At 42.4% G+C, this 25557-nt stretch overlaps 8 protein-coding genes and 1 long non-coding RNA gene across 9 annotated transcripts in view; 4 read left to right on the top strand and 5 right to left on the bottom strand.

Annotated features, from left to right (window-relative positions):
• Positions 1-3080, bottom strand: part of LOC135343507 (SH3 and multiple ankyrin repeat domains protein 3-like) — an 8918-nt gene extending 5838 nt beyond the window's left edge. Inside the window, exons 1-9 of the mRNA XM_064540466.1 lie at positions 2812-3080; positions 2255-2341; positions 2000-2071; positions 1805-1936; positions 1355-1429; positions 1096-1201; positions 702-853; positions 308-475; positions 79-195 (exon numbers count right to left, since the gene is read on the bottom strand). Of these exons, the coding sequence (XP_064396536.1) occupies positions 79-195; positions 308-475; positions 702-853; positions 1096-1201; positions 1355-1429; positions 1805-1936; positions 2000-2071; positions 2255-2326 (894 nt within the window). The 5' untranslated portion in view covers positions 2327-2341; positions 2812-3080. The remainder of the gene's footprint in view (positions 1-78; positions 196-307; positions 476-701; positions 854-1095; positions 1202-1354; positions 1430-1804; positions 1937-1999; positions 2072-2254; positions 2342-2811) is intronic.
• Positions 3081-3120: 40 nt separating this feature from the next.
• Positions 3121-6175, top strand: LOC135343512 (solute carrier family 35 member B1-like). Its single transcript, XM_064540474.1, has 6 exons — positions 3121-3480; positions 3909-4000; positions 4168-4295; positions 4786-4992; positions 5268-5501; positions 5843-6175. Exons 1-6 carry the CDS (start codon positions 3257-3259, stop codon positions 6113-6115), a joined length of 1158 nt encoding a protein of 385 aa, XP_064396544.1. The 5' UTR covers positions 3121-3256; the 3' UTR covers positions 6116-6175.
• A 63-nt stretch (positions 6176-6238) lies between these two features.
• LOC135343520 (large ribosomal subunit protein bL21-like) lies at positions 6239-7756 on the bottom strand. Its single transcript, XM_064540483.1, has 7 exons — positions 7574-7756; positions 7441-7490; positions 7244-7318; positions 7070-7158; positions 6936-6988; positions 6544-6647; positions 6239-6429 (listed from the first exon to the last, which is right to left on the bottom strand). Exons 1-7 carry the CDS (start codon positions 7702-7704, stop codon positions 6368-6370), a joined length of 564 nt encoding a protein of 187 aa, XP_064396553.1. The 5' UTR covers positions 7705-7756; the 3' UTR covers positions 6239-6367.
• Positions 7757-7784: 28 nt separating this feature from the next.
• On the top strand, positions 7785-10814 carry LOC135343513 (methylosome protein WDR77-like). Its single transcript, XM_064540475.1, has 10 exons — positions 7785-7924; positions 8271-8421; positions 8703-8885; positions 8997-9046; positions 9105-9175; positions 9494-9551; positions 9644-9700; positions 9947-10058; positions 10201-10391; positions 10601-10814. Exons 1-10 carry the CDS (start codon positions 7885-7887, stop codon positions 10753-10755), a joined length of 1068 nt encoding a protein of 355 aa, XP_064396545.1. The 5' UTR covers positions 7785-7884; the 3' UTR covers positions 10756-10814.
• Positions 10815-15625, bottom strand: LOC135343514 (tropomodulin-2-like). The gene is made up of 11 exons (XM_064540477.1): positions 15509-15625; positions 15208-15293; positions 14745-14903; positions 14042-14141; positions 13701-13820; positions 12408-12472; positions 12119-12271; positions 11899-11982; positions 11686-11751; positions 11471-11615; positions 10815-11037 (listed from the first exon to the last, which is right to left on the bottom strand). Exons 2-11 carry the CDS (start codon positions 15286-15288, stop codon positions 11009-11011), a joined length of 1002 nt encoding a protein of 333 aa, XP_064396547.1. The 5' UTR covers positions 15289-15293; positions 15509-15625; the 3' UTR covers positions 10815-11008.
• A 29-nt stretch (positions 15626-15654) lies between these two features.
• Positions 15655-17871, bottom strand: LOC135343517 (bcl-2 homologous antagonist/killer-like). Its single transcript, XM_064540480.1, has 4 exons — positions 17513-17871; positions 17031-17162; positions 16537-16721; positions 15655-15939 (listed from the first exon to the last, which is right to left on the bottom strand). Exons 1-4 carry the CDS (start codon positions 17745-17747, stop codon positions 15823-15825), a joined length of 669 nt encoding a protein of 222 aa, XP_064396550.1. The 5' UTR covers positions 17748-17871; the 3' UTR covers positions 15655-15822.
• Positions 17872-17901: 30 nt separating this feature from the next.
• On the top strand, positions 17902-21417 carry LOC135343509 (protein disulfide-isomerase A4-like). The gene is made up of 7 exons (XM_064540470.1): positions 17902-18182; positions 18439-18638; positions 18749-19087; positions 19398-19653; positions 19899-20083; positions 20474-20682; positions 20886-21417. Exons 1-7 carry the CDS (start codon positions 17977-17979, stop codon positions 21291-21293), a joined length of 1803 nt encoding a protein of 600 aa, XP_064396540.1. The 5' UTR covers positions 17902-17976; the 3' UTR covers positions 21294-21417.
• Positions 21418-21674: 257 nt separating this feature from the next.
• Positions 21675-23593, bottom strand: LOC135343519 (uncharacterized). The gene is made up of 4 exons (XM_064540482.1): positions 23221-23593; positions 22303-22431; positions 21972-22156; positions 21675-21869 (listed from the first exon to the last, which is right to left on the bottom strand). The coding sequence occupies exons 1-4, from the start codon at positions 23447-23449 to the stop codon at positions 21774-21776; spliced, it is 639 nt and encodes a 212-aa protein (XP_064396552.1). The 5' UTR covers positions 23450-23593; the 3' UTR covers positions 21675-21773.
• Positions 23594-23922: 329 nt separating this feature from the next.
• LOC135343523 (uncharacterized) lies at positions 23923-25398 on the top strand. The gene is made up of 3 exons (XR_010397188.1): positions 23923-24093; positions 24291-25199; positions 25259-25398. It is a non-coding gene; the product is annotated as an uncharacterized LOC135343523 (long non-coding RNA).
• The last annotated feature ends 159 nt before the right edge of the window (positions 25399-25557 follow it).

Here is a 25557-nt window from a genome sequence, read left to right as displayed (position 1 = left end):
CATAGTTACATACATACTATGATTATAGCAAGCATAATAATAATGCAAATTATCAGACAGATAATTATGCAAACAGACCTGCCCGTGAGAGGCTGCTACGTGAAGGGGGGTGTTGCCCACAAGGTTCTGGTCATTGATGTCAGCCCCGTAACGAATGAACAGCTCTGCATGTTTCACATGACCATACTTACTCGTCTACGAGGGAGGAGTGGGAAAAAATATAATAATGCGTTAAAATTTTAACTTTTTTGCAGCACATCAATCTATGTAGCTCTATCGAACATCAATATATACGAGAGGCTCTCACATGATGTAGCTCGGACCACCCCCCTTGGTCCTTGATGCCAAGCTCCGCCCTGTTCCGTAGCAGCGTGATACAGGAACCCATGTCATCCCCCATAATGGCTGTGTGGTAGACGGGGGTGAGTCCCTTCAGGTCTTTGTAATTAGGGGAGGCTCCGTAAGACAGCAAGCTCTGAGAGAGAGAGAGAGGGGGGTTGGTAAACAGTTGTATATACAAGTAAGCACTGTAAAGAGTACAAGCTTGAATATTATGTACGTGAGGGGGGAGAGAGGGAGTTGTTAACAGTGGAAATGCTGTATATACTTGGACAAGCTAAATGGTACAACAAGAGTTACTCTATACATTGTACAACATAAAGTACATATTCTCCTGTACTTGAATAATAATAATTATTTACGTTGATGGCGAGAGCGTTCCCTCCAATGGCTGCCCTGTGCATTGGAGTGAGCCCATCCTTCCCTCTGAAGTCAATGTGAGCCCCACCAGACAACAGAGACTGGATACACTGGACACTGCGACCACGCCCACAAGCAATACCCAGTGGCGTGTCTGCATATGACCAAGAGAGAGACATGTGACATACAGTACATTCATACTACTACAAGAATGTTGTCTATAATTATTGACAGTACAGCATAATTACAAACAGTGAAGAAGAAAGAGAGACAGTGGAGGAGGATAGTAGAGATATTGGAAAAAACAGGGCAAGTTACACTATAGTACACAATCTTAGCTCCAGAAAAAGTCAATGAGTTAGTTTATTGGAAGTGTTAGAGTAACAATTAACTTACTTCCGTCCTCAGTGAGAAAGTTAGGGTCCAGTCCAGAGTCAAGGAGCTTGTCGATTTTCTTGTAGGAGGAGGCCATCAAGTATTCCACCAACTTGCGCTGATTGGTCTGAGAGAAGGAGGGGGGGGGGGGGGCAATAATGCAGTGAATAATTAGAGTTCAGAATCTGTAATTTTGTAATGTAAACAAGCCTTTTTTGGCAGTGTAGAAAACACAGAAATTAGACAGTTAATTAGACAGTCATATTATAGCGTTCGTTACCTTGCTGTTGATTTTTGCAATACTTTTTTCTGTGAGAGTGACTTGCTTTGTGTAGTCTCTGCTTTTGTACCGCATCTGTAAACAAGACACGTACGTACACTTACAGCTGACCTCACTTGCTACTATAAGCTACGATATTCATAGGGGGGAGAGTCAGCAGCACATGTTGATGGCTCATGAATTTTCATAATCTACTGGGACTTCTGTTCACATGTGGAAACCACCTCTTAAGGACTGATACATGCTGCTATAAGGAAGTCCACATGCAGCTAATGAAGAGTACATTTCAATGTGACCGAGAATTTGCCAATAGAGTTTTGTGTTTAGCTGCTTGCTAGTACAAGACACATTGTGTGTCTGGTATCAGGAGTACACTCCTGTACACAATGTGTGGTCTATATACACATATGCACCACCTACTAGCTGAGAAGTGTATCAAATTCAATATACCTCAACCTTCGGCAGGTTTCCTTGGAGGGCATAGTCAGAGATAGGCAGAAAGTCATCCATAAACTTGCCGCATTTCCCGGTCCCACTGGGGGGCAAGTAGAGACTGTAATTGAGGGCATCACGAGGGAGCTCCTGTAATTAGTGCATGATTAATGACACCAACCAAGAAGACCAATAATAATTATAGGCGCCTACCTTGTAAACTTTATCCAGGATCACTTGCTTTGCAGCCCAGACTGTGCCAGCCATGTTTAGCACCAGACATTTCTGCATCAGTAATAATTAGTTAATCTCCACAAACTCAGACCGCAACCATGCACCCCAGTGAATTTATTGAAGAGAACCGAAAATCAACCACTAGGCTACAGTGTAGGCTCTACTATTCTACACACTTGAGGTTTAAAAATAGGTGAGAAGGTTGTGTACTTATGGTAGGTAGTCCACACTCACTTGTGTTTTGCAGTCAGGTATAAACACTCTGACAAGTTGTGTGGTACCAGAGTGTAGCCCAGAGTCAGCCATCACACGTTATAGGAGCTACAGAGATGCAAGGGATTTATAATTATTATAGTTCGATCATAATTAACGGTAATTCGTTGAATCTGAACGAATTAAAACCACTGAACTTTTTACCAAGTCTAGTTGGCAACCTAACGTTATTTTAGAAACAATCCGGCTTTGCAGCTTGTAAGTTAGGGCTATATGTAGGAGCTGCAGAGATGCATGAGGATTGATATTATGGTTTGGTAATAATTGGACAGTAATTTGCAGCTTGTAAGCTAGGGCAAGTGCTAAAAGCTGTGACACATGCTTAGAGGTTATTAGGTAGGTGATAAGCTACTCAAAAACCTTGTTTACTGGCTAGATCACAGTAGTATGCAATGTCAAGAGATCCACCCCCTTTTTGTGCATGTAGCTACCTAGCAATGGTTTGCTAATAAGAAAGCCATCTACCAGGCTCTGTGCTGTTATTAAATACATACACATAGAGCTTATATCACACATACCTGGTTTAGTACTACAGTGTCACTGTGGTGTTGTACAATGATCAGATATTATTGCAGAGGCCTGGGTTGCTGCACAATTGCTGAGGTGCTCCAGTCCACTCCTTTTGTTGGGAAGTTTCCACCGTTTGTTCAGCAATACACAAATAGATCTATATAGCAGCTGTGTTGGTCTAGTACAATATAGTATAGCAATGTAGAGCTATTAATCAAAACACTGCACTATACCGTATACGTACATGTACTACTGGTAAACAAATGAGTGTGCACTTGAGAAGGGGGCGGGCCTCTAGAGACCAACCACGTGGTTGACGATCTTTACCTAACTGGTGGTGGTAAACGTAAAGTGTCCACAAAGACTACACATACAACACTCTTGACTTCCAGCCAACACAGTCACCCACCTTGGCTACCGTACCATCAGTGCCTATTGTATGGTCTCCTGAGCATGGTGCGCTCTAGACACACTGAGAGAACCGGACATCGTTCCCGTAGAATGGAAGATATGCAGAAAGCAGCTCTGTCAGGCCAAGAGGTGGATACCCACACCTCGAGAACTAGAGAGGAAAAAAGCACTCAGGCCCAAGATGGTGGGAACACTATTTTGATGATCTCTTGCTTTCTAGGCATCTTTATCTCCTACTTTATTTATGGACTTTTACAAGAGAAAATGTAAGTGTACCGTATACGCGTACCGCTGATCATGGTATGTGTACTGTGTGTAATCACGGTTTGAGGACTCTTTCAGTCGCCATAACTTGAATTCCGTAGGTCCAATTTCAACGATTTTATTATTTTCTGAAAGCTTAGAAAGAGACCTTTCAAATGGTACCATCAATGTTCATATTTAAGAGATGACAGAATTTCCCAATTTTGGCCAAATACCATGGATTATAGCCCATGGTCCAAGGCCGAAAATGGACAAATTATGGTCCCATCTAAATTTTGGATTTAAGCACATAATTTGAAAGGTCTCTTTCTAAGCTTTCAGAAAATCAGAAAATCTTTGAATTTGGATTAATGATACTCAAGTTATGGCTGTTGAAAGATGTACATACAATTACATGACATGTTTTATTCGGTATTGTTTATCGTTGTAGCACTAAAGAGAAATATGGAGACGAGAAGTTCCAGTACTTCATGTTTCTGGTTGGTATACAATGTGTCATCAATGCTCTCTTCGCAAAGACAGGTAATCTCAATAATATTTTACATTTCACCCCCCACCCCCTACACATACACACACACACACACACACACACACACACACACACACACACACACACACACATTTCACCCCCCACCCCATACACGTACACACACACGTACACACACACGTACACACACACGTACACACAGTCAGTGTAGTTCGTGGAATCGAGGTTTCGCTGACCCCCTATCGACTGTTCAGTATGCTGGCCTTCACATATGTGGGAGCAATGGTGGCCAGTAACAGCTCCCTCTCCTTTATACCTTACCCCACTCAGGTACGTGTAACGATACTAACCGCCCCCCTGAAATGATGCGTATACTAACCGCCCCCCTGAAATGATGCGTATACTAACCGCCCCCCTGAAATGATGCGTACACTAACCGCCCCCCTGAAATGATGCGTACACTAACCGCCCCCCTGAAATGATGCGTACACTAACCGCCCCCCTGAAATGATGCGTACCTCTTACTAATTTTCCCATAATTTAACTTTTAATAATCTAGGCTTTCAAGCTGGCCTCTAGATAAGACAACTTAGTCTAAAGCTCACAGAAACACCGCCACGTCTGCAGTCCATCCATGCTCAGCTCCTGTATAATATGTTTTTTGTAACGCTCTTATTCATTGCTTATGATATGCTTTGATTGACAAGTTTCTGTTGCATTTCCGAAATGGGCCTGTTTTGATAGCTAACTTTGATTCTCTGTAACTCTAGTTGCCAACTTGGGATTTAAGTTCTTATCATATTCCCATTCTCTCATTCAGGTATTAGGTAAATGTGCGAAACCGATTCCCATTCTGATCATGGGTGTAACCCTGGGTCACCGTAGATACCCTGTCATCAAGTACCTCATTGTTCTGCTCATTGTGGTGGGTGTGGCTCTCTTCCTGTACAAGGACAAAGGTGGGCGGAGTCAGACAGAAGACCAGACCAAGCTCTTCAACATCCTGGGCATTGGAGAGTTTCTTCTGGTGAGAACTCCATTGAGTGTCTACTTCTTCCCCACTACCCCCCCCCCCTCGCCCAATTAACTCTCTCCCTTTTCTTTACCACAAGTACTGTTCACCCACACACTGTAATGTTACAACCATCGTAATTGTAATGTGTTTGCATATTTCCCAAGGCATATTAATGTTGCCTGAGCTTATGCTCTAGTGGTTCGAGTTTTAGCTTCTTCTTTGCTTGTATTCTATTTGTGTCAAGTTCTTTCAAGACTGTTACTTGTACTATCTGATTGTCCTCGCAGATAGTCTCCTTGACATTCGACGGCCTGACTGGAGTGTTTCAAGACAAACTAACAACCAAACATAACGTGAAGGCTCATCACATGATGTACGCTGTTAATGTGTACGCAGCCATGTATCTGGGTGTGGCCATGTTCCTGTCAGGGGAGGGAGCTGAGGCCGTGGCATTCATACAACGACATCCTTACGTCATCTACAGGATGCTACTGTTTGGAGCAACTAGTGCAATTGGCCAGGTGAGCACGGTCACATGACAAGTAATGGGTACATTTTGTAGCTCTAATCGTATGATGTGCTTAGATCAACAATTACTTTCAGGCCTCCCATTTTTGAAGGAAATATATACATGTAGCCTTAGCTTAGGAATTTTCCGAAATGGGCCTGTTTTGATAGGTAACTTTAATTGCTCAAAACTTTACTTGGGATTTATACATGTAGCTGTGCATGTATACATAGCCGCTCTGCATTGTACGTATAGCTTACAGGAACATATGGCATCTTTTAAGTAAATATGTCTGTTATTTATGCCCCCCCCCCACACACACACACACACCCACACACACGCCCACACACACAGAACTTCATCTTCCTGACAGTGATGCACTTTGGTCCACTCACATGCTCTATTTTCACAACGACTCGTAAATTTTTCACCATTCTCGGCTCTGTGATAATCTTCTCCCACCCCCTCCTCGGCCGACAGTGGGTGGGTGTGGTCTTGGTGTTCCTGGGGCTGGGTCTCGACACGTACTTTGGAAAAGCAATCAAGAAAATCCACGGTCACCATGACAATAGATCTCGACAAGATGGGGGACACTCGGACAATAAGCACTTACAAAGCAATGTATAGATTTTTCAGTATCTCATACCATTTTATATGGAATTAACAGATAATTTTTTTCTGAAACGACACATGCTGCAGTTATCAATTCTCCCTTGTACTGTAATATTGGCTTCATTCAATCTTAAAAGGTCTGATAATAACAACTTTTATCAACAGTTAATTGATGCATGAGAAAACAATATTCAGAACACAATAATTATTAATGAAAGTAAACATGATTCTACAAACTATATAGATAGATCGTCACTATGATTAGAGCTACTGCACAGTGTTCAATAATATGGAGTTGATTCTTAGCACAGAGATGGGTTGTCTGTGACCTGCACATGGAGGAGAGAGGACCGTTAACAAACTGAATGCACGTATATTAACACAGCTAGCATAAAATAAATTACTATAATAGCAACTAGCATTAATCATGACTCTTGTGTAACCTTTGGTTCTCTTATAGTTTTTTCTCCTCTTCTTTTTAAAGACGATGACTTTGGCTGTTTTGTTGTGCTCCACCACTGTCGCCCTCACACGTACCACGTCCTCACTGCACACACAACACACACACACACACGTCCTCACTGCACACACACAACACACACACGTACCACGTCCTCACTGCACACACATACCACATCCTCACTGCACACACACACACACGCACCACGTCCTCACTGCACACACACAACACACACACGTACCACGTCCTCACTGCACACACAACACACACACACACACACGTATCACATCCTCACTGCACACACATGCACACAAAATCTGGTCCTACCTCAAAGACAATACGTCATTATCTAGTCTCTAGTTCGCTAGTCCTCACCTGAGTAGGGGCGTCCCCACGAGAGTGAAATTATCTGAACCAGCCAACAGAATCTGTACATGAGACGTATAATTATCGTCAATGATATACATCAAAGCAATGAATGTAGTCATCATAATTATTCATAGTAGTACCTTTTCCAGGAAAATTTCTGCCCCCACGTCTGCCGGTATTTGGTTTACCACGATGAGATCGTTGGAGGTCACCTTGAACTGACGACCACCTGCAGCCAATGAAATAACAAGATTAGGGTATGAAAACAGCAGCAAAAAACATAATTATACACGTCCTTGAGTGATAACGCTTACTGATATGAACGACACAGAATCTCTTGTTTTGGTCCTGTACAGCCTCTAAATCAGTGTTAACTTGATCGAGCAGTTCTACCCATAAAGAGCAAACAGTAAATGCATCAAGCAAATACAATAATTATAACTATGGTGGATTGATGGTCGAATGATTAGAATTTTATCGTGTGTATGAAACTAACTCCATACATACATACCTGCATTGCTTGAGAGGTGTCTATTAGTCCATGGTAAGCGATGGGGACCACTAGAGAGGTAAGGTCATTAAGGTCATTCATGTCATGTGTTTTATTTATTTATCGTGTGTGTCTATATACTGCATGGATTTACCAAGAGGGGGCACTGTAACGAGCGCTCCAAGGGAACAGAGGTACAGCAGCGGGTGTACTGACTTGGTGGGCAATGCTGGGCTGCAGTCTACAGCGAGAGATTGATCTAAGGAGGAATCTTGAAGCTTGCATGCTTATTGCAGCATTTCTATTTGAAGAGCACTGGCCATGTGGTGTTCCAATTAAAGCCCACCACATGCACAAAGTACAAAGGACAAAGAGCAAATATTCACCAAAGGGCACAAAAAGCTCACGTGCTGAGGTCCACCCACTTGACTTACCCACGTGGACTTGCAAAAATCTGCTGCAGGAATGGCAAAGAGACATTTTGAAGCATTATCCCACAGAGAAGGTGAGTCAAGCTGCATGGTTCATGATACTTAGACAATAATATTGAACCACATGCAAAACTGGAGTGGTGGGGTCCAGGGCTAGGGGGCTGTATGATGGTAGATTCTACAAGTACGAAGAAGTGCATTGCAATAACGATTTCTAAATTGTCAGTTTGCTGTGATACGTCCTCTTGTTGCATGCACAGGAGGTGGTGTTGCTTTGATGAGCTCACACACACACACATGAACAGAAACACCCACCCACACATGCACTATATATAGGACACACACACGCACATACACAGGAGGAAGTGTGGCTCTGGTGAGCTCCTCCCTCACACACATACACACACACACACATGACAGGGGGTGGTGTAGCTTTGGTGAGCTCCTCCCTCACGGGACGGGAATGGGCTGGGGCTGTGTGGGTATTTTCAGACTACAACGACTACCTCAGCAGCTGCAATCTTGATATGATAGTTACCAGGACAACCACAGGAATATCAGACGTACTATGGTGAGAGTGCACATAGAAACTGTGATGAAGAGCTTCAATTTTTTTACATGTATTTTAAAAAGCAAAATAGCTATCTACCATAATTATAGCGGGTAATTTTAGAGGGTCTAGTTTTTTGCAGATTGCCCATTTTTGTGAATTTCGCGTATAATATTTTCGAGAATAGCAGTTTTTTTGCAGCCTTGTAAATATAGGTATTTTCGCGGCTTGGTGAAATCCACGAAAAATATTAGCCCTTGAAACCACTATACAAATGTAAACAATATCTCTGTCAACATTAGGTTAGCAAACCAGAAGGACTTGGTGCTTGCATGTGACTCTGGTGAGCTGGAGGTGTGGAGGTGTGAGGGGCCGGGACACACTCTGTCGGCCATTGCCGCTCTTGGTTGTCATGATGATATGGTACTAGTCGTGAGACAGCTGGCAGAGGAACAGCTCCTCGTTAGCGGTGGAGGTGATGGAAAGTATGTGGAATTGTAATTATAATTATCTACTATTGTGAATTTATGCATTCTCATGCGAAACTTTTCAGGGTAAGTAATTTCCATAAGATTTTAATTATCGCTTCACTACAGAGTCATCGTGTGGGACGTTGAAGCAACAAAGATGGTCAAATCTTACAGAGGTGAAGATCAAACCACGTTCTAAAATAGATAATGTAACCCCCCCCCCCCGGCGCCCAGGTCACTATGGGCAGACGCTCTCTGTGAGTGCACATACAACCTCCTCTGCCTGTTTCCTATCCACTGGCCAGGTCAGTACACCTCATGAACGTATTGTGCTCCTATGGCTAGAAATATTTATGTTCAAACCCTGACGGTCTTGTTTTGACACACTCTGTCTACCATTGTTCATTGTTTAAGTTAAGTACGTTTAATTTCAAATGTAAAAAATGCATTTAGTAACTTTTTATAGTTTTTTACAATAATTATAAATTTTGGTGTGCTTTGATCAGTGATTGCATTCGGGCCGAGATTTTCCATTTCTGAAAGGCAATAGTGTTTTCGAAATGGGTCAGCTAGGCTATCAATTAGTAGGAGAGCATGTAAAAACTGGTATATCTCTACTCCAGGATTCTGTGACGTTGCTATGGGATACCCGACAGCCGAAACCAGCCAGCAAATTATCAGGTGAGCAAGTCAGAAAATGGCAACTTTTTAATGAAAATAATAATTTTGTTCTGCTCAAAATTAATCATTAATGATAATTTGGTTCTGCTCAGCCTCCAGGAGTGTGGTTTATACCAGCTCAACTTGGGAGAACGACAACATAGCACTGGGTGCGTTAATTCATGTAGCTATACATTGTAAGATGTACTGCATTTCTTTGCTATTGCTATACTGTATAGTGGGTAATTTTCGTGAGATAAAAATGTTGTTTGACTTCATTGCCACTGCATTGCATGCGTCCGGTGAGCAGCTTGCCCACGAAAATAACGAATTTTTTACGCATGAAAATTACAGTAGTTCAATCTCCATTTGGTGTGTGGAGTTGTCACAACCTGTACCCTCCGCCCACTCCACAGGCTCTGAGTCTGGCTGTGTGGAAGTGTACGATGTGAGGGGGGATCCCGTTCCCTTTGCTATCTACTCACCCCACATACGATCTGTGCAGAGATTGACCTTCGCACCCTGGAAGTAAGTACGTTTAACAAAAACCGCTTTATTTCAGGACCTGGCTAATCAATGCATTTAAGCGTAGCTATTGGATTGTGTAATATTGAACATGGTATGCTATGGATTTTCCGCTGTATATAATACTGTCACATGACCTCTATAGCTCGAGCCTATTGGCTAGTGTATCTGATGACTGTACAGTAGCTGTGAAGGTTCTCTCTGAAGACAACTCTATGATGGTGTGTCAGGACCATCGGGACTTTGTACGAGGGGCATCCTGGGATAACTTAGACCACACACTCCTCAGCTGCGGCTGGGATGGACAGTTTATTAAGCACTCGTTAACTCAACTAGGTGAGGGGGGTAGCTAAGTGTACGGACACCGTACATTTTAAGACATTATAAATCTAATATCTAATATTGACGAACATCTGTAATTAATCTTCACTGTCCTTTTCCCACTAATTTTTGTTAATTGCGTATAATTACGAGATAATTATGTAGGCCACGAATTAATTGTGTGATACAAAAAGTTGTGCTAAATTTATTATTTCTCTGTATAGGTGAGCAGTGTGTTGTTGAACCACCCGCTAACCAGGTCTCCATGTCATGTGACGACCATACCAAGTCATGTGATCAGACTGAAACTCAATCAAGTGAACTAACTACTAAGGAAGAGCCATTAGATATGTTTGCTGATAGTAACAAAGTTGTGTAACATTAATTTTATTTTTGTTAATTATAGTATTTAATAATAATTATTAATTATTAAAATCATTTTTCTCTCAATAATTGAACTTTTTTTGAGACGTGCATCTAATTAAACAAAGTGCAGCTACATGTATTCAGTTCGAAATGAAGACAATACAAAATGAAGTTCGATTTAAATAGAGTAAATAAAGTGGATAAAAACTAGGGTTCTCGTAATGCATGATTGGGAACATAATTATAGCTTCAGGGGATTTCAGACGTTAATTGCCACTGGCTCGCTTCTTCCGAGCTGCAGGGGGTGGGGAGAGGAATGGGCATAACACATATTTTATGAAATGCCAAACCCAATTATTACAGCCTTTAGAAAATCCTAATAAACGTCTTTCAACAGACATAACTTCAGTATAGTTGATCCAATTTCAACAATTTTTTGATTTTCTGAAAGCTTAGAAAGAGACGTTTCAAATGATGTGTTGAAATCCAAAATTTTTATGGGACCATAATTTGCCAATTTTTGGCCTTGGACCATGGGCTATAATCCATGGTATTTGGCCGAAATCGGCAAATTCTGTCATCTCTCAAATATAAACATTGATGGTGCCATTTGAAAGGTCTCTTTTCAAGCTTTAAGAAAATCATAAAATCGTTGAAATTGGATACACGGAATTCAAGTTATAGCATCTGTAAGAGTCCTCGAACCATTGATTACATGCCACACCCACCATAGTCAATGTTCCTCATGATGAAGGCGTCCACCTTTGTTCTAAACGAGGCCACTGTGAAGTTGTAGCCGAGCTTAGTGAGTGCCCTGTTCTTGTCCAGGTAGCGAGCAATCTCTCCCTCTGCCCCTGCGCCCCCTGAAAAATACTGGAGGGGTGGGGGGTAATCAGATAAAAGACCCCCTGTCTATATACTCATACTCGTACAATCTGCTCACCTGATTGGTTAGTCTCAATTCTTTCAGACCCGTCTCAGTGTTCTCAGAGAGAGCTTTGAAAATGGCCTGGAAAAATAAACATTTCATTAAATTAATTACGGTTACAAACTACACAAATAAGTCCTACAAAAGTAGCAATGAACGACCAACCACAACGCCCACACACACCCACACCCCTCTCCCACTTTCCCACACTCCCACAATGTTACGTACCTTGATGCCTTTCCGTGTGATTCTATTTGATTCCAGATTAAGTATCATCAGAGTGCTGTTGACCTTCAGAACCTCCGCTAGGGTCTGTACAAAATGGCACACCGATAAACAGCAGCTAAACATACATAACAATAATACAAATACTTAAGTATTATTATAAAAACAATGAGGCCATTACTATAGCTACAGGATAGAAAGACAGCTTAAACTTTAAACTTACGAATGCGTGGTCTTCGGAGAATCGAATATTTGCCATTTGCAGTCTCTCCAAATGAATGTTATCTGTGAGCGCTACAATGAGCTCCTCAATGAGGTCAGAGTCCAGCTTGGTGTGGTTATTCAGGTTGAGCTCAGTAAGTCCACGGTCGTTCCTCTGTGTGTGTGTGTGTGAGGGTGTGAGGATGTGGGTGTGTGTGAGGATGTGAGGGTGTGTGTGTGTGTGTGTGTGAGGATGTGTGTGGGGTGTGTGGATGTGTCCTTACAGTGCCCCCCATACGTACAAGACTCACCGTCAATCGTGTAATAGCATCCTCTACATCCACTTCTTCACTGAGATCCTCAAAGTGTTGCTGAGCTGCAGAGAATGAGAGAAATAGTTACTTAAATGGCTGACAGGGAATAAAAGTGATGAGCTTATATAATTATATTAGCCATCACTGCAGCTCATTCCAGCTACAGCTTTGGACAAATAAAAAGATTCTACGATTAAGAATCTTATAAACACACAGGCACACACACACACACACGTAAGCACACACACACACACACACACACACACACACACACACACACACACACACACAGGCACACCTACCCACACACACACACACACACACACAGGCACACCCACCCACACACACACACACACACACACACGCAAGCACACACACACACACCCACCCACACCCACACCCACACCCACCCACACCCACACACCCACACACACAGGCACACAGGGTTAGCAGTCTCATGCATGCACATACAGACTGTACACGCACTTTTAGAAATCATTCCAGGCAACTTGATTGGTTGACCGCTACCAGAGCTCACACGTTTTCTCGACATTTCTGACTTATAGCTAGCTATACTAAAGGCTTGGTGTGAACTATAGCTGGCTATCTTAGATACTACTTATTTACTGCAATTAGCACCAAGTACGTTTGTACGTATAACTAAGTACTAATCTGTTGCAAGACTAAAACCAGCTGATACTTGAATGAATGAATGATACGCACCTATAAGCTTATATACACTGACTCAATCCTCCCCTTTGTTTATACTCCAATTACAGAGCAATGACAACAGCATAGCATGGAACAAACATGGTGTATCAAATATCATGTGGGGCTATATACGAAATTATGCGAAAACATGGCTGATGTATAGTACATGTGATTGTACAAACTCTCCTCTGCCTACACATAACTTGTTCAAGGAAACAGATTAATGAGGGGTGGTGGGGGGAAACAGACAGCCGTCTAGATCAACAAGCTTTCCTGTACACAGCTGACACTACTACTGCAACTAGCCTCGTTCTCGGCCCGTCTTTCATTACATTAAAGAACTGATTGGCCTGGGAACGAGACTAAACGTATTACTAGAATAAAACCTTTGCGAATGAGCCAAATCAGCAGGCTTTGATATCTAATTTTTGCGTTTTGGCAAGGATCGTGATGTCATGTAAGTACTATAGCTGGTATTTGCGATTCTATTCTTGCAAAGTGCTCAAAAATCTGCAAAATCGCAAATGTTTGATGCTCGCAAAATATTGTACAGCAGATATAGCTGTAGCATGCACTCACGAGATGATTGGTAGCTGTAGCCACTGCCTGGTTTGCTTAGACCACACTGGACAGCTGCTATCGGCTGCTCGTCTCCTCTGCTCATGGCCTGATCCACCAGACCGTGGATACCAAGCTCGGCTACATGTGTGTGGGTGTGGAGGTGTGTGTGTGTATGTGTGTGTGAGGGGGTGGTGTGTGTGTGTGTGTGTGTGCGTGAGGGGGTGGTGTGTGCGTGTGTGGGATGTACAGTAGGAGGTAAATATGCATTGTACTATGAATACGTACTTACATGTATGCTACAGACGGAAGTGTGCCTATTAAAACACTGAAAATGTTTATAATGATAATTTAACTCCCACCTGCCAGCTCGGCCAGATCATCAGGGTCTAACACTTCCAGCATGTCATCAAATTCTGTCTTCTTCTTCACTTTAGCAGGTCTCTTCTCCACAGGCTTACTCTGTGTGTGTGTGCGTGTGCGTGTGGGGGAGGGGGTGAGTGTGTGTGTGTGTGTGTGTGTGTGTGTGTGGGGGGGGAGGGGCTCGTGAGTTTGTGTGTGTGTGTGTGTGCGTGTGGGGTGAGTGTGTGTGTGTGTGCGTGTGGGGGGAGGGGGGTGAGTGTGTGTGCGTGTGGGGGGAGGGTTATACTGGTCGATGCCATTACCAACAGAGGGTACATGTATATTGTTATCAAAGTAAAATGAATATATGCACTCACTCTTTTGTTAGAAAAACTTCTAACGGCACCATAACAGCTAGTGAATCAAAGAAAAGGTTAATTACACTCCTGGCCTAGGGCAATACTCTTAGCTAGGTAGCCAAGGAGATGACCAAACACAAAGACTAACTCATGTTTTGTACACTCAACTATAAGCTCAAAGCTTGGCATTATAACAGCCTATAATAGTACAAAGCTTGTGTAACACAAAACTAGAAGCCTACAGTGTACAGTTGTATTAAGTTTCTTGTACATGTACTAGCATGACAACCACTGAGCAGTACAGACTAGTACTAGCCCCCAGTAATGTACTAACAGCCCCTATAGAGAGGACCTGGCCATGCACCTGTGTCTGCTTCTTAGTGAAGGGAACATAGTCCTCCCCAATAGTAGAGTTGGTTGCCTGGGTCTTGAGGTGGTCTAGAAGGTGACTTCTGTCGAATGGACCTGTGGCCTTCTTCTTAGTGTGGACAGGCATACGGTCCGCAGCTGGGAGCATCTCGTTCTATAGGGGGATAGGTACTGTGTACACACAGTGATGAAATGAGGGGACCATTGGCAACGTTTGCACGTATTTAAGATAATAGAGCCATTAATTGGACCTAATTAGAGGTTGGCAAGACGTCTATAGTTGGTATCCAGCTGTCAATGACATACTTATGTCATATATTTGGACTGAGCAATGTCATCAGGACATATGACAACTTGTGGTTGTGTGTGTGTATTGCTCTTGCTCTGAGAACGTACGATTCTACGGGAGGCACAACTAACACTGGTACACATATATAGCGTAACCATGACGTGCTTACATCAGGGTCTATAAGCTCTGACAGCTCCTCTAGCTGAGCGGCCGTGAGACCAGATAGTTCAATGTCATCGAAATCAGCCATCTCCCCTGAACAGATGTATTCATAATTATAATACTGTGTACAGCTAGTACACACAGTACATGGAACATTGTTATATAAAAATATAGTATCTACTCACTACACACAGTACAGTATAAAATGCATTCAGCCTGGTGGCTAGCAAAAGAACCTTGCATAATATCCACTGGTTTTATATAGAGCTAGACTAGTAAGATATACGCGTACCATGCCATTAACTCACCTAATTAAAATGGCTACAGAAATCAGTCAGAAGGTATTTTACTTTCTTGTAGTCCTAAATCTACCGCACCATAATTAAAAGTGGGTGTATAACGACATTCATTGGTTACAATTACTTACTTAGTTTCCTGCCCTTTGCCAACAACATTGCAAGTTCACAACAGCAATAGCACTTTCATGTAAATAATAATATAATGGATCACAATAATAATAATAGAATGAGTGTAAAAACAAACTTGTTTGGAAGTGAGGATTTCAAATATCCTACAGCAGAAAGCGTAATTATTAATAATTATATACATGACCTACAGACATTTAGTTTCCTCTAAAATAGGAGAATGCCCATAAAGCTAAAGAGGCAAGTCCGATAACTAGGAACACGTTCTTTCCACCACCAAAGGGATCGGGAATAGCAGCAGCTACCAGCTGACTCTGCAGAGGGGGGAGGGAACGGATAAGCACCAATAAACACATGTACGTGTATATACCGTATTACTAGAATGTTATGCGAGCATCAAACATGATTTATGCAAACTTTGTGAGGGTTGATCAATTCGCAAAACTACTACTAGTAAATACACACGATCCTTGCCAAAACGCAATAGTTAGATCGCAAAGGGTCAAATTTTGCTCTTTTGCAAAGGTTTTCACCCGTAGTAATACGGCTCAGTGATATTGAATAAGGAGAAGGAATAGGAGATATATACGTGTATCTCTCATTCCATGAAATTTAAGTGCCTCAAAAATTGTATGATATACCGTATAACGTGAAATTTTTGAGGCACTTAAATTTCATGGAATGGCCTCTAAAAGCATTTCGTTCAATAAATTTCGGCAGTTTTGACTGCTTACCAGAAGCGATGCCTTTAAAATCTTTGCACAATTTTCGTGTAGGATTGCTAACCCACGAAAACAGCAAAAATTAAGCTCCTCGAAAATTTCGCGCTATACGGCAGTGTGCATCCACTATTCAAGCGTCCCGGTAATAGTACAAATTAATGTTCAATTTCTACTGTGTACAGTACCTACCCAACCTCCTTGCTTCTCAAGCCAGTCGTAGAATTTGGCTTTAATGAGAAACTTGAAGAGCCACGTTGCAACCATGGCAATAAATGATACAAGACTGCCAGCTGCTACATTCTGTGATATGAAGGTCTTGCACAGGTTGTAACAATAACCCAGTAGAGCGGCTATTCTCCCGAGGTTGATTTGAGCTGGAGAGGAAGAGTTAGTACTGATACGGTTACTATAGCCCCCACAAAGGCACACCCCACACACACATCTCATGAAGATAACAAAATTGTTTGAACCAGTGTACCGTCTTCGCACGCACGCACGCACGCACGCACACACACACACACACACACTCACACACCTCCCCATCTCACACACACCTCCCACCACACACATACTCACAAACACCATACACACACCTTCCACCCCACCCACACACACAGACACACACACACACCACACACACACACACACACACACACACACACACACACACACACACACCACACCTCCTCCTTGCTCGTCCCACTCAAACAAGTGCTTAACAACATCATGGAACATTGCAAAGGCTGAGTCAGGTGATCCAGCCAGCTGAACTATCTCCTGCATGTCCTCCTGGTACTGAGCATCGATCTGGTCTCCTGTGTGTGTGTGCATGTGTGTGGGGGGGGGGAGAATAATTCATCATTTTGTGAATATCATCGATAGCAGATGTGTAGTACAACATAAGACATATGTACTATACAAGGCACACACGTACTTGCTAGCCTGAAAGCATCCAGACAGGAAACACTATTGTACTGTATACATGTCAACAACTTGCTGACATGCATCAAGGCGAATTAGACAAAAGTCAAAAAACTCTATCTCAGCAACTATGGAATCAAAGATTTGGACACCTTGGATTTCGAAATCTCCAAAAATTTAAGGAAAGCCAGTACAGAACAGACTGTGTACACTAGCTATGAGATAACATATTAAAATATCTCACCAAGTTCTGCCAGTCTCCTGCCCACGATGGCAGCTGGTGAGGACCCAGTCTCACGTACAACACTGGTGGTCTGTATCTGATGGGCCTCCTCGAAGGTGCTACACTCTTCAGAATTAAGTGCATTGTCCTCCCTGGCTCTACCAAACACATACTCATAGAAGACGGCCTCTGTTTCGTGCATCTCCACCTTCTCCTTGGGATCCGAGTGTATAGATACTACCCTCTGTTGAGCCATGGCTTCTGTATAGCTCCTGTTCTGCTTCTCAGCTCAATCAATCACTGAAGTTGTCTTTCTCTGTTTACTGTCTAATTCTACGTTTACTTACGTTTTTGTTGATTGGGCATGTTTTCCAATTTTTCATTGTTGGCGGCTCTAATTACGTGAATTTAAAGCATGCTGACGATCTTTACCATAATTTTACAGACATTTTTGCAGCAAAGGCCAACCAACAGAAAGCAAGTCAATGGGGATATCTCGACTGATTCCAGCTCTGTGGCTCTTCTCCCTGATGCTAACAGCCTCCCTCTGTGAGGAGGTATCCACAGAAGAGGAGGTTGCAGCTGATGAGGTCGAGGAGAGCACTGAGTTTGTGATTGAGCTTGGAGAAGATGATTTTGACTCCACCATCGAAAGCCACCCTCTCATTCTGGTGGAGTTCTATGCACCCTGGTGAAGGCGTTATATAAGTCATTCAGTTCCATACGTTATACTAGTTAGCGGATGAAATCACATAGCTAGCTATAGTATAGTATAGTCGTACAGTACGGTAGAGGTGTGAATTTGCATAAAAGCTACAATATAATTTATATGCACGTGCATGCTGCATTTACATATGTGGCATCTGCATAATTATGTACTCCCAATATTATGTATATTAATATTACGTGTATGTGATCCCTCAGTGTAATATTCATTTCCTGTGTAGGTGTGGTCACTGTAAGAGCCTTGCTCCGGAGTACGAGAGAGCTGCTGAAGTGTTAGCAGGTATCAACATTCCCCTGGCCAAGGTGGACGCCACTGCTCACTCTAGTCTGGGCAGTAGGTTCGGAGTGAGCGGCTATCCTACTCTTAAAGTGTTTCATGACGGGGTTGCCTATGACTACGAAGGACCTCGCTCAGCTACAGGTAGGAAGTTATTTTACAGTAAAAATCAGATTTTCCAAACTCTTAAGTATGATCATTTAATACCCTTTTAATGCTGTACTCCTGATGTAGTTTCCTTCCACCCTTTACAGGCATAGTGCAGTACATGCAAAATGAGAACCGTGCCGACTGGGCCCCACCCCCTGAGCCCGTACTGGTCCTAACAACTGACAACTTTACCGAGACTATTGACAATTCCCCCCTAATCTTGGTGGAGTTTTATGCCCCCTGGTGTGGACACTGCAAACGTCTCGAACCAGAATATAAAAAGGCGGCTGCGGATCTTCAATCCAGTGATATACCGCTTGCCAAGGTGGATGCTACAGCTGAGCCTGAGCTAGCTAAGCAGTTCGAAGTGGAGGGATACCCAATGCTGTTCATGTTTAGAGAGGGAGTGAAGTATCCGTATGGGGGACCCAGAGAGAGACAAGGTACAGGAAATGGTAGTAATGGGCTGTACAGTAGTGGCTGCATGCAATGTGCACAGTTTATCTTACGGTTGTATATCATGAGGCTTTATGTGTTATAGTGTCCCAATGCTCGAGGGCTGAGGGACACTATAACCATGTCCATGATCTAACCCCACTTACCACATGTAGTGTGAGTCATGCCACTGCACTACTGTAGGTTAACTTTAACATGTACATGTATAGTGGCTTCTTCTTTGGAGATTGCTTTTAAAGATTCGCATTTCTTAGATATGTCAATTTTTATCATTTCCATATTTTGCTGTCTTTGTAGGAATTGTGAAGTACATGCTTGAGCAGAGCAAACCTCCCAGTGCTGAGATAACCTCAACGAAGGAACTAACAAGTATTCTTAAAGCGGACAATCCTCCGGTAGTGTTACTGTGTGCCGAGGAGATGGTGGAGAGCTACTATGAGTTGGCTAATTCTGGGAGGGAGTCATTTCTGATCTTCAAGCATTCATCTTCTGAGGCTCTCTGTTCTGATGTTGGTTTGGAACTAGGGACAGCAGGAATAATAATACCATACTTGTGAGTTTGTTAGTTATAATTGACTGTGTAAAAGTGTTGTGTACATGTGATGGGTAAGTTATTCGGACAATTTCTCATTAAGGTGTTTAATCCCAAATTGACCATAACCCCCCCACACACACACACATATACACACTAATCATCCTCCCCCTCCCCCCACACATACACTAATCATACACACCCACACACACACACTAATCATCCTCCCTCCCCCACACACACACTAATCACACACACCCACACAGTTACCGTTCCAAAGATGAGCCGTGGCTGATCCCGATTGACCTCACAGAGGCTGACTTCCCGTCAGTGCTTAAGGCAGCCCGACCGCTGGTGGCCATTAGGACCAAACCCACCATAGCTTGGTACTCCGACTACCCTATCCTGGTCGCTTATCTGGAAATTGACACATCAAAAGATGGAGTGAAAGGTCGGTTGATATAGTCATACTCTAAGGTTGAAAGTACCTACATGCACATGTACATGAGTTGAGCATCTTTCAGCAGCCATAACTTTAATATCATTGATCCAAAGTCAAACTTTTATGATTTTCTGAAAGCGAAACCTTTCAAATTATTTATTATAATCCAAAGTTTGGTTGGGGCCATAATTTGTCATTTTTCGGCCTTGGACCATGGAAATTGGCAAATTCTAAAAATGAACATTGATGGTACCATTTGAAACGTCTCATTCTAAGCTTTCAGAAAATCATTGAAATTGAATCCATGGAATTCAAGTTATGGCGACTGAAAGAATCGGGAATATAGAGGGTACACTATGTAAGATTTACAAGTAATCTCACACTCTTCCTCATTTGCAGATTTCCAGTTTTGGCGTGATCGTCTGCTCACGGTAGCTCGGCAGTACCCACAGCTGACGGTTGCTATGAGCAACGAGAAGGAGTACGAAAAAGAGCTGGCAGAGATGGGTATCGCAGACAGGGGAGACGATGTTTCCATGGTCATGTGGGCGGGGCCCAAAGAGAAATATTTGAAGAATGAGGAAGAGGATTTCAACGACTTTATTGAGGTGAAGCAACAGTACCGGTAGCTGATTGCTGTGCTTACGTTAAAAAAACCAACCTTGATTTACAGAACTTTGTAATAATTATGACCTACTGAGCGTAATTATCCCATGTGGCACTCATGGCTGTGTCACAACTATCACATGTGGGTTGATGTTGATATTATCTTGTGCGTCCACTTATAATATCCCCCCACTCGCCGTTACAGGATTACTTAGCTGGAGAGTTGAAGCCGTTCATACGCTCCCAACCTAAACCCAAGAAGGACAAAGGTCCGGTGGTGACTGTGGTGGGCTCCACGTTCCAAGATATCGTACTAGACTCCTCCAAACACGTTCTCATTGAGTTCTACGCCCCATGGTGTGGTCACTGCAAGAAACTGGAGCCTGAATACAAGGACCTGGGCAAGAAGTTTAAGAAGAATAAAGATGTTGTGATTGCCAAATTTGATGCAACTGCAAACGATGCTCCGCCTGATTTCGAGTATACTGGATTCCCAACTATTTTCTTCGTAGGTACTGGCAATGAGGTGGTCCTGTACGAGGGTGAGAGAGATACGAAGACAATGGCCTCCTTTATTAAGAAGCAGCTCAAGAGTAAGAAAGATGAACTATGAGATTAGAGTGAGACTCTATAGGCAAACAAACTCTTTGTTGATTTTTGTATAATATATGCTTTTAGCCTTACGTATTTCCTTCTGGTATCCTAATAATTAATTGTCTTACAACTTGTAAACTTAGGTGATTCACTTATACGTATAGTACACACCTACAAGGAAAGTATACGTGCTTGCTTATATTTAGAATTAAGACGTCCGTCGAGCTGCTACCTTAACCATATCTATACAGATGGTTATTTCCACATGAAGCTTCTTATTACACGTACACCCATTGTAGCTAGCTATAGAGGTGCCTGCCGGTCCCAATACAATTTTTCATTATAGCTGTATTTCTTGTCTACTACCCATGCAACTTAACATGCAAGAACAACACATCACTTTCAGTAAAAAAATTATGTTCCACAACAATACATGTAATAATCATTAAAGTAAGGGGATAGCACACACGTCACAGTATATACATGAAGTACAAATAAGTTAGTTTCCTGTGAAATAAGCGAGCGCCCATATAGCTAATGAGCCAAGTCCGATGAAGAGTAACATGTTCTTTCCAGAAATAGCCACCAGTTTACTCTGCAGGGGTAGAGAAATCAATAAGCACATGCAGGACTGGTGTAATCTCAGTCAGTGTGACCTACAGCTAAGGAACATAACTGTGCATGTAACATGACCTACCCATCCTCCTTGCTTCCAAAGCCAATCAAAAACTTTTGCCTCAAGGAAGGACTTACAGAGCCACGTTGCAACTATGGTGATAAACGAGATGAGACTGGCAGCTGCCACATTCTGCGATGTGTAAGTCTTGCAGAGGTGGTAACAGTAATTCAACATTACTACTATTCGCCCGGGGGTGATTTTAACTAGAGAGGAAGAGAGATAATAGTGTATGACTGTATACCCACACACAATTGAAAGGTGTTTGGTTATGTACCCGAGGAACTATGTCTGTATTATTTTTCGCTGAAGGTAATGTTTTAAGAGGACTAAATAGTTTGTATCCACACACCTCCTCCATGTCCATCCGAAAATGTTGTTTTAGCGACTTCCTTAAATGTTTTTAAGGCTTGTTCAGGTGGCCCTGACCACTGTGCTAGCGTCTGTATGGTCTTCTGGTACCGAGCATCAATATCACCTCCTGTGGTAGGGTTAATAGCTCATTATCACAACAGAATGTGATGTAATTGAAACAAAAATGTAGTTAGCATACACGAAAACAGCTAATGTGAAATTCTTGCCTTGCAGCTCTCTTCTCACTCTTGCAGCTACCAATAGCTAGCGTTCTAGTGCAGAGCTATAACTACTAAGTAGAGTAGCAACATTCGGTAAACAAGTTTGGCTACATGCTTTTCTGAAAAGGCTGCAATGGCATTCCAAGTAAGCAAAATTAACTAGGCATAACTCGAGAACGAAGAATTATTTTGCAAATCTACAAATTAAAATCCAAGAAAACATGACTAGAAGCCTATAGAAACTCTTACTTGCACTTGATTCATCCTTGAGCAGCTGTAGCAGTCTACACAGACACACACACATACAAACACACTGTACTACCGTAGATCTATACCTCGCTTGCGCATGCGCACCGAGGCATAATAAGTGGCTGGTCTATAGCCCCGTTTACACGTTTACGGGTTCTAATCCGGATTACCCACCTTTGGAGGTGGTTCAGATTGTGTCAGAAGCGGTTTAGCTGTGAGTAAGCACAAAGGGCTAATTCTGAGGTGTTGTACATTCGTGGGTGTTTCTAGAGTAAGCCTGTAGCTTCCTATCAGTCCAATGTTTGCGCAAATGAAATTAGTGGTCATTTTACTATGCCCACTTACTCAGAAAAATCTGACCGGTACATGGTAGCTAGGTTTTGCTGCAATGAAAGTAAATTAACACTTTACCGAATGCAATGGGGATACATGCAATAGAATCTCACCCATTCCACCCAAAATCTTTCCTATAAAGGCCGGTGATGGTGAGACTCTCGTCTGAGGTACACCGTCACTCTGTATCTGACGGGCCTCCATGAAGGTTTTAAACTCTTGAGAGTTGAGGTCATTGTCTACTTTGGCTCTTCCAAATACATACTCCCTGAGTAAAGCCGTTGTGTGTTCAAACTCCGGATCCTGGGGCTCTGAGCTCGAGCCTGTGGGTTGTTGGGCCATGCTTGCACCTCAGGGGCGGATCCAGAGGTAGTTCGTTGGGTTCGTACGAACTACCCTTCCAGCTAGTATATATTAGCTAGCTAGCTAACTGTACTGTTGTGACAAAGGTCGTACAAAGTTGAATAAAAGGGTGGGGCTGGTTCTCTTTGCATAATAAAAGGGTGGGGCTGGTTCTCTCTACATAACAAGAGGGTGGGGCTGGCTACTGCAGCCACATTGATTTGCCTCGGATTTTAATCAACCTGGATTCAAGCACCTAGTGTCTGGGGGCCAGACCTAATAGCTCGGGGGCAAAATCAAAAGAGCTAGGATTAGGTCTGGAGACTCAGTGGTATCGCCACTGCACCGGAAGTACTGCAATAGTACACAAATTAATTTATCTGCAATTGACAGAAAAAAAATTTACGGGAAATTTACTAATTTCAGTATACTAAGTCATAATACTATGCTCTGTATCTTATGCACACACTAGCTGACCTATTAACATGAATTTCACCATCATAGTTGCTGCTCATGCATGTAATAACCACAAGAAAATTGCACGCAGATAGATAATTTAGTTCTCTGTAAATTGCAAAAGTGTGGTCTGAAGCCAAGATTGACTTGGTGTCATTTCAATTGGGGCCATTTCCAGCTTCCTCAAGGTAACCCACACTTATTACTACTAAAAGAAACAGTATGAAATTTCCAATTATTTAAGCAAATTTCCAGTCATGTATGTTGTATATTTTCCGAGATATCGATGTACAAAGATGACACACACAATTGTAAACACACAAGAATGAGCAATGAATAATAATGATGTTTAAAAGCCATACATAACACATCAAATTTGTCACAGTATACAGAATCATCAGCAGTGTATATGGCCAGACTCAATGCGTTCCACGAAGGTTCTTGTGGACCCTGTCGTCTCTGTATGGAAACAGTAAAGAAATATACACACGTCCAAAAGTTGAGTGAGAATGAATATTCATTACTGTTAAAAGTGGAAAGTGTGTCTATAGACAAAAGTGCTTGTATTTGTTACAGTTGCTCAAAGCAAATAAAACGTAGCATAACAAGTAATAATCCCAACTTTCAACCGAGATGGAAACCAAAAATTGTCAAGGAGACGTTGAAATGTAGTATACATATTTGCAACGAAAAACTTTGTAAAACCACAAAACTAATCCCAACTAACCACATAATTGTACAGCTCAGTAAAAGTTACAAAAAAGGTGGAAAATTTATTGATCTTAAGGCATTCGCTGAGGCCCTTTCGAAAGACCCTGACCTAAGTGGCATTACTGATTACACAGACCTCAAGTTATCCAATCTATTTATGTTAGTACTGGCTGTGACTACATCTCATTTTTTTCTGGCGTAGGAAAAATTACTTTTCTGACAACTTTTTTCCAGTATGCATCATTTATAACAGGCGGACAACCCATTGGAAGCATGGGAATTCTTGAGACCTCCTCAGCACTATTGTCGTTCTTACGTCTAGTGGGTTGTGCATATTTTAAGAAACACACATCGGCATTCGAACACCCTACACCAATTGCTCTGTACCAATCAATTGGTATTGTTAACCCACTTACACACCATGAAGAATGGTTACAAATAATCAGAAAGACTATCTGGCTAAGGGCAGATACAGAAAGCCATAATTTACCATCTACCGAAGCTCTGGCGCTACACTGGAAGAGATGCTTATGGGTACTTCAAATGTGGAACAGTGCAACACAAAATGACATGGACCTTCCAGGTACACACATTATACCCGGATACTTATGCATGTGCTCACCTTGTTAATTCCTATTTCAGCTCTCACTACACATGGATGGAAGCGAGAAAATGGAGAACTGGGGATTCAATGGGATTCTCCAAAAAACCTGACAAAGTCAAAGGAAAGAGTGGAATATGTATTATCCGGGTGCAAGTGCAAGACTGGTTGCACAAACAAACGATGCAAATGTTTCAAACAGGAAAGAAGGTGTGGGCCTGGCTGTAAGTGTGTAAACTGTATGAATACACTGAGTAATCACCTACTTGATGTACACGATCTTGTATTATCAGAGCAGTGCCATTCTAATTCTGAAGATGACTATGTTGAGACAGACTGT

Source organism: Halichondria panicea, chromosome 11 (assembly GCF_963675165.1).
Source record: "Halichondria panicea chromosome 11, odHalPani1.1, whole genome shotgun sequence".
Lineage (NCBI taxonomy): Eukaryota > Metazoa > Porifera > Demospongiae > Suberitida > Halichondriidae > Halichondria > Halichondria panicea.
Note: the sequence above shows the minus strand (reverse complement) of the source record. Positions and strands in the feature narration are given on the sequence as shown.

Bases quoted from the DNA above. Each gene is read 5' to 3' on its own strand.
- LOC135343512 (XM_064540474.1), top strand. From the start codon at position 3,257: ATGGTGCGCTCTAGACACACTGAGAGAACCGGACATCGTTCCCGTAGA. The intron at 4,296-4,785 runs GTACGTGTAACG...TCTCTCATTCAG, and splicing joins TTATACCTTACCCCACTCAG to GTATTAGGTAAATGTGCGAA. The intron at 4,993-5,267 runs GTGAGAACTCCA...TTGTCCTCGCAG, and splicing joins GCATTGGAGAGTTTCTTCTG to ATAGTCTCCTTGACATTCGA.
- LOC135343520 (XM_064540483.1), bottom strand. From the start codon at position 7,704: ATGCAAGCTTCAAGATTCCTCCTTAGATCAATCTCTCGCTGTAGACTG. The intron at 7,491-7,573 runs GTAAATCCATGC...TTACCTCTCTAG, and splicing joins CGTTACAGTGCCCCCTCTTG to TGGTCCCCATCGCTTACCAT. The intron at 7,319-7,440 runs GTATGTATGTAT...CTTTATGGGTAG, and splicing joins ACACCTCTCAAGCAATGCAG to AACTGCTCGATCAAGTTAAC.
- LOC135343513 (XM_064540475.1), top strand. From the start codon at position 7,885: ATGGCAAAGAGACATTTTGAAGCATTATCCCACAGAGAAG. The intron at 7,925-8,270 runs GTGAGTCAAGCT...CACACATGACAG, and splicing joins AGCATTATCCCACAGAGAAG to GGGGTGGTGTAGCTTTGGTG. The intron at 9,701-9,946 runs GTGCGTTAATTC...CCCACTCCACAG, and splicing joins GAACGACAACATAGCACTGG to GCTCTGAGTCTGGCTGTGTG.
- LOC135343514 (XM_064540477.1), bottom strand. From the start codon at position 15,288: ATGGCTGATTTCGATGACATTGAACTATCTGGTCTCACGGCCGCTCAG. The intron at 14,904-15,207 runs GTAAGCACGTCA...ATCCCCCTATAG, and splicing joins CAGAGCTTATAGACCCTGAT to AACGAGATGCTCCCAGCTGC. The intron at 11,983-12,118 runs GTAAGTTTAAAG...CATTTTGTACAG, and splicing joins TCTCCGAAGACCACGCATTC to ACCCTAGCGGAGGTTCTGAA.
- LOC135343517 (XM_064540480.1), bottom strand. From the start codon at position 17,747: ATGGCTCAACAGAGGGTAGTATCTATACACTCGGATCCCAAGGAGAAG. The intron at 16,722-17,030 runs GTGTGGTGTGTG...CTTCCTCTCCAG, and splicing joins GTGGGACGAGCAAGGAGGAG to CTCAAATCAACCTCGGGAGA. The intron at 15,940-16,536 runs GTAGGTACTGTA...CCCCCTCTGCAG, and splicing joins TTGAGAAGCAAGGAGGTTGG to AGTCAGCTGGTAGCTGCTGC.
- LOC135343509 (XM_064540470.1), top strand. From the start codon at position 17,977: ATGGGGATATCTCGACTGATTCCAGCTCTGTGGCTCTTCTCCCTGATG. The intron at 18,639-18,748 runs GTAGGAAGTTAT...CACCCTTTACAG, and splicing joins AGGACCTCGCTCAGCTACAG to GCATAGTGCAGTACATGCAA. The intron at 19,088-19,397 runs GTACAGGAAATG...CTGTCTTTGTAG, and splicing joins GGGACCCAGAGAGAGACAAG to GAATTGTGAAGTACATGCTT.
- LOC135343519 (XM_064540482.1), bottom strand. From the start codon at position 23,449: ATGGCCCAACAACCCACAGGCTCGAGCTCAGAGCCCCAGGATCCGGAG. The intron at 22,432-23,220 runs GTGAGATTCTAT...ACCCTACCACAG, and splicing joins AAAGATTTTGGGTGGAATGG to GAGGTGATATTGATGCTCGG. The intron at 22,157-22,302 runs GTGTGTGGATAC...CTTCCTCTCTAG, and splicing joins TTCGGATGGACATGGAGGAG to TTAAAATCACCCCCGGGCGA.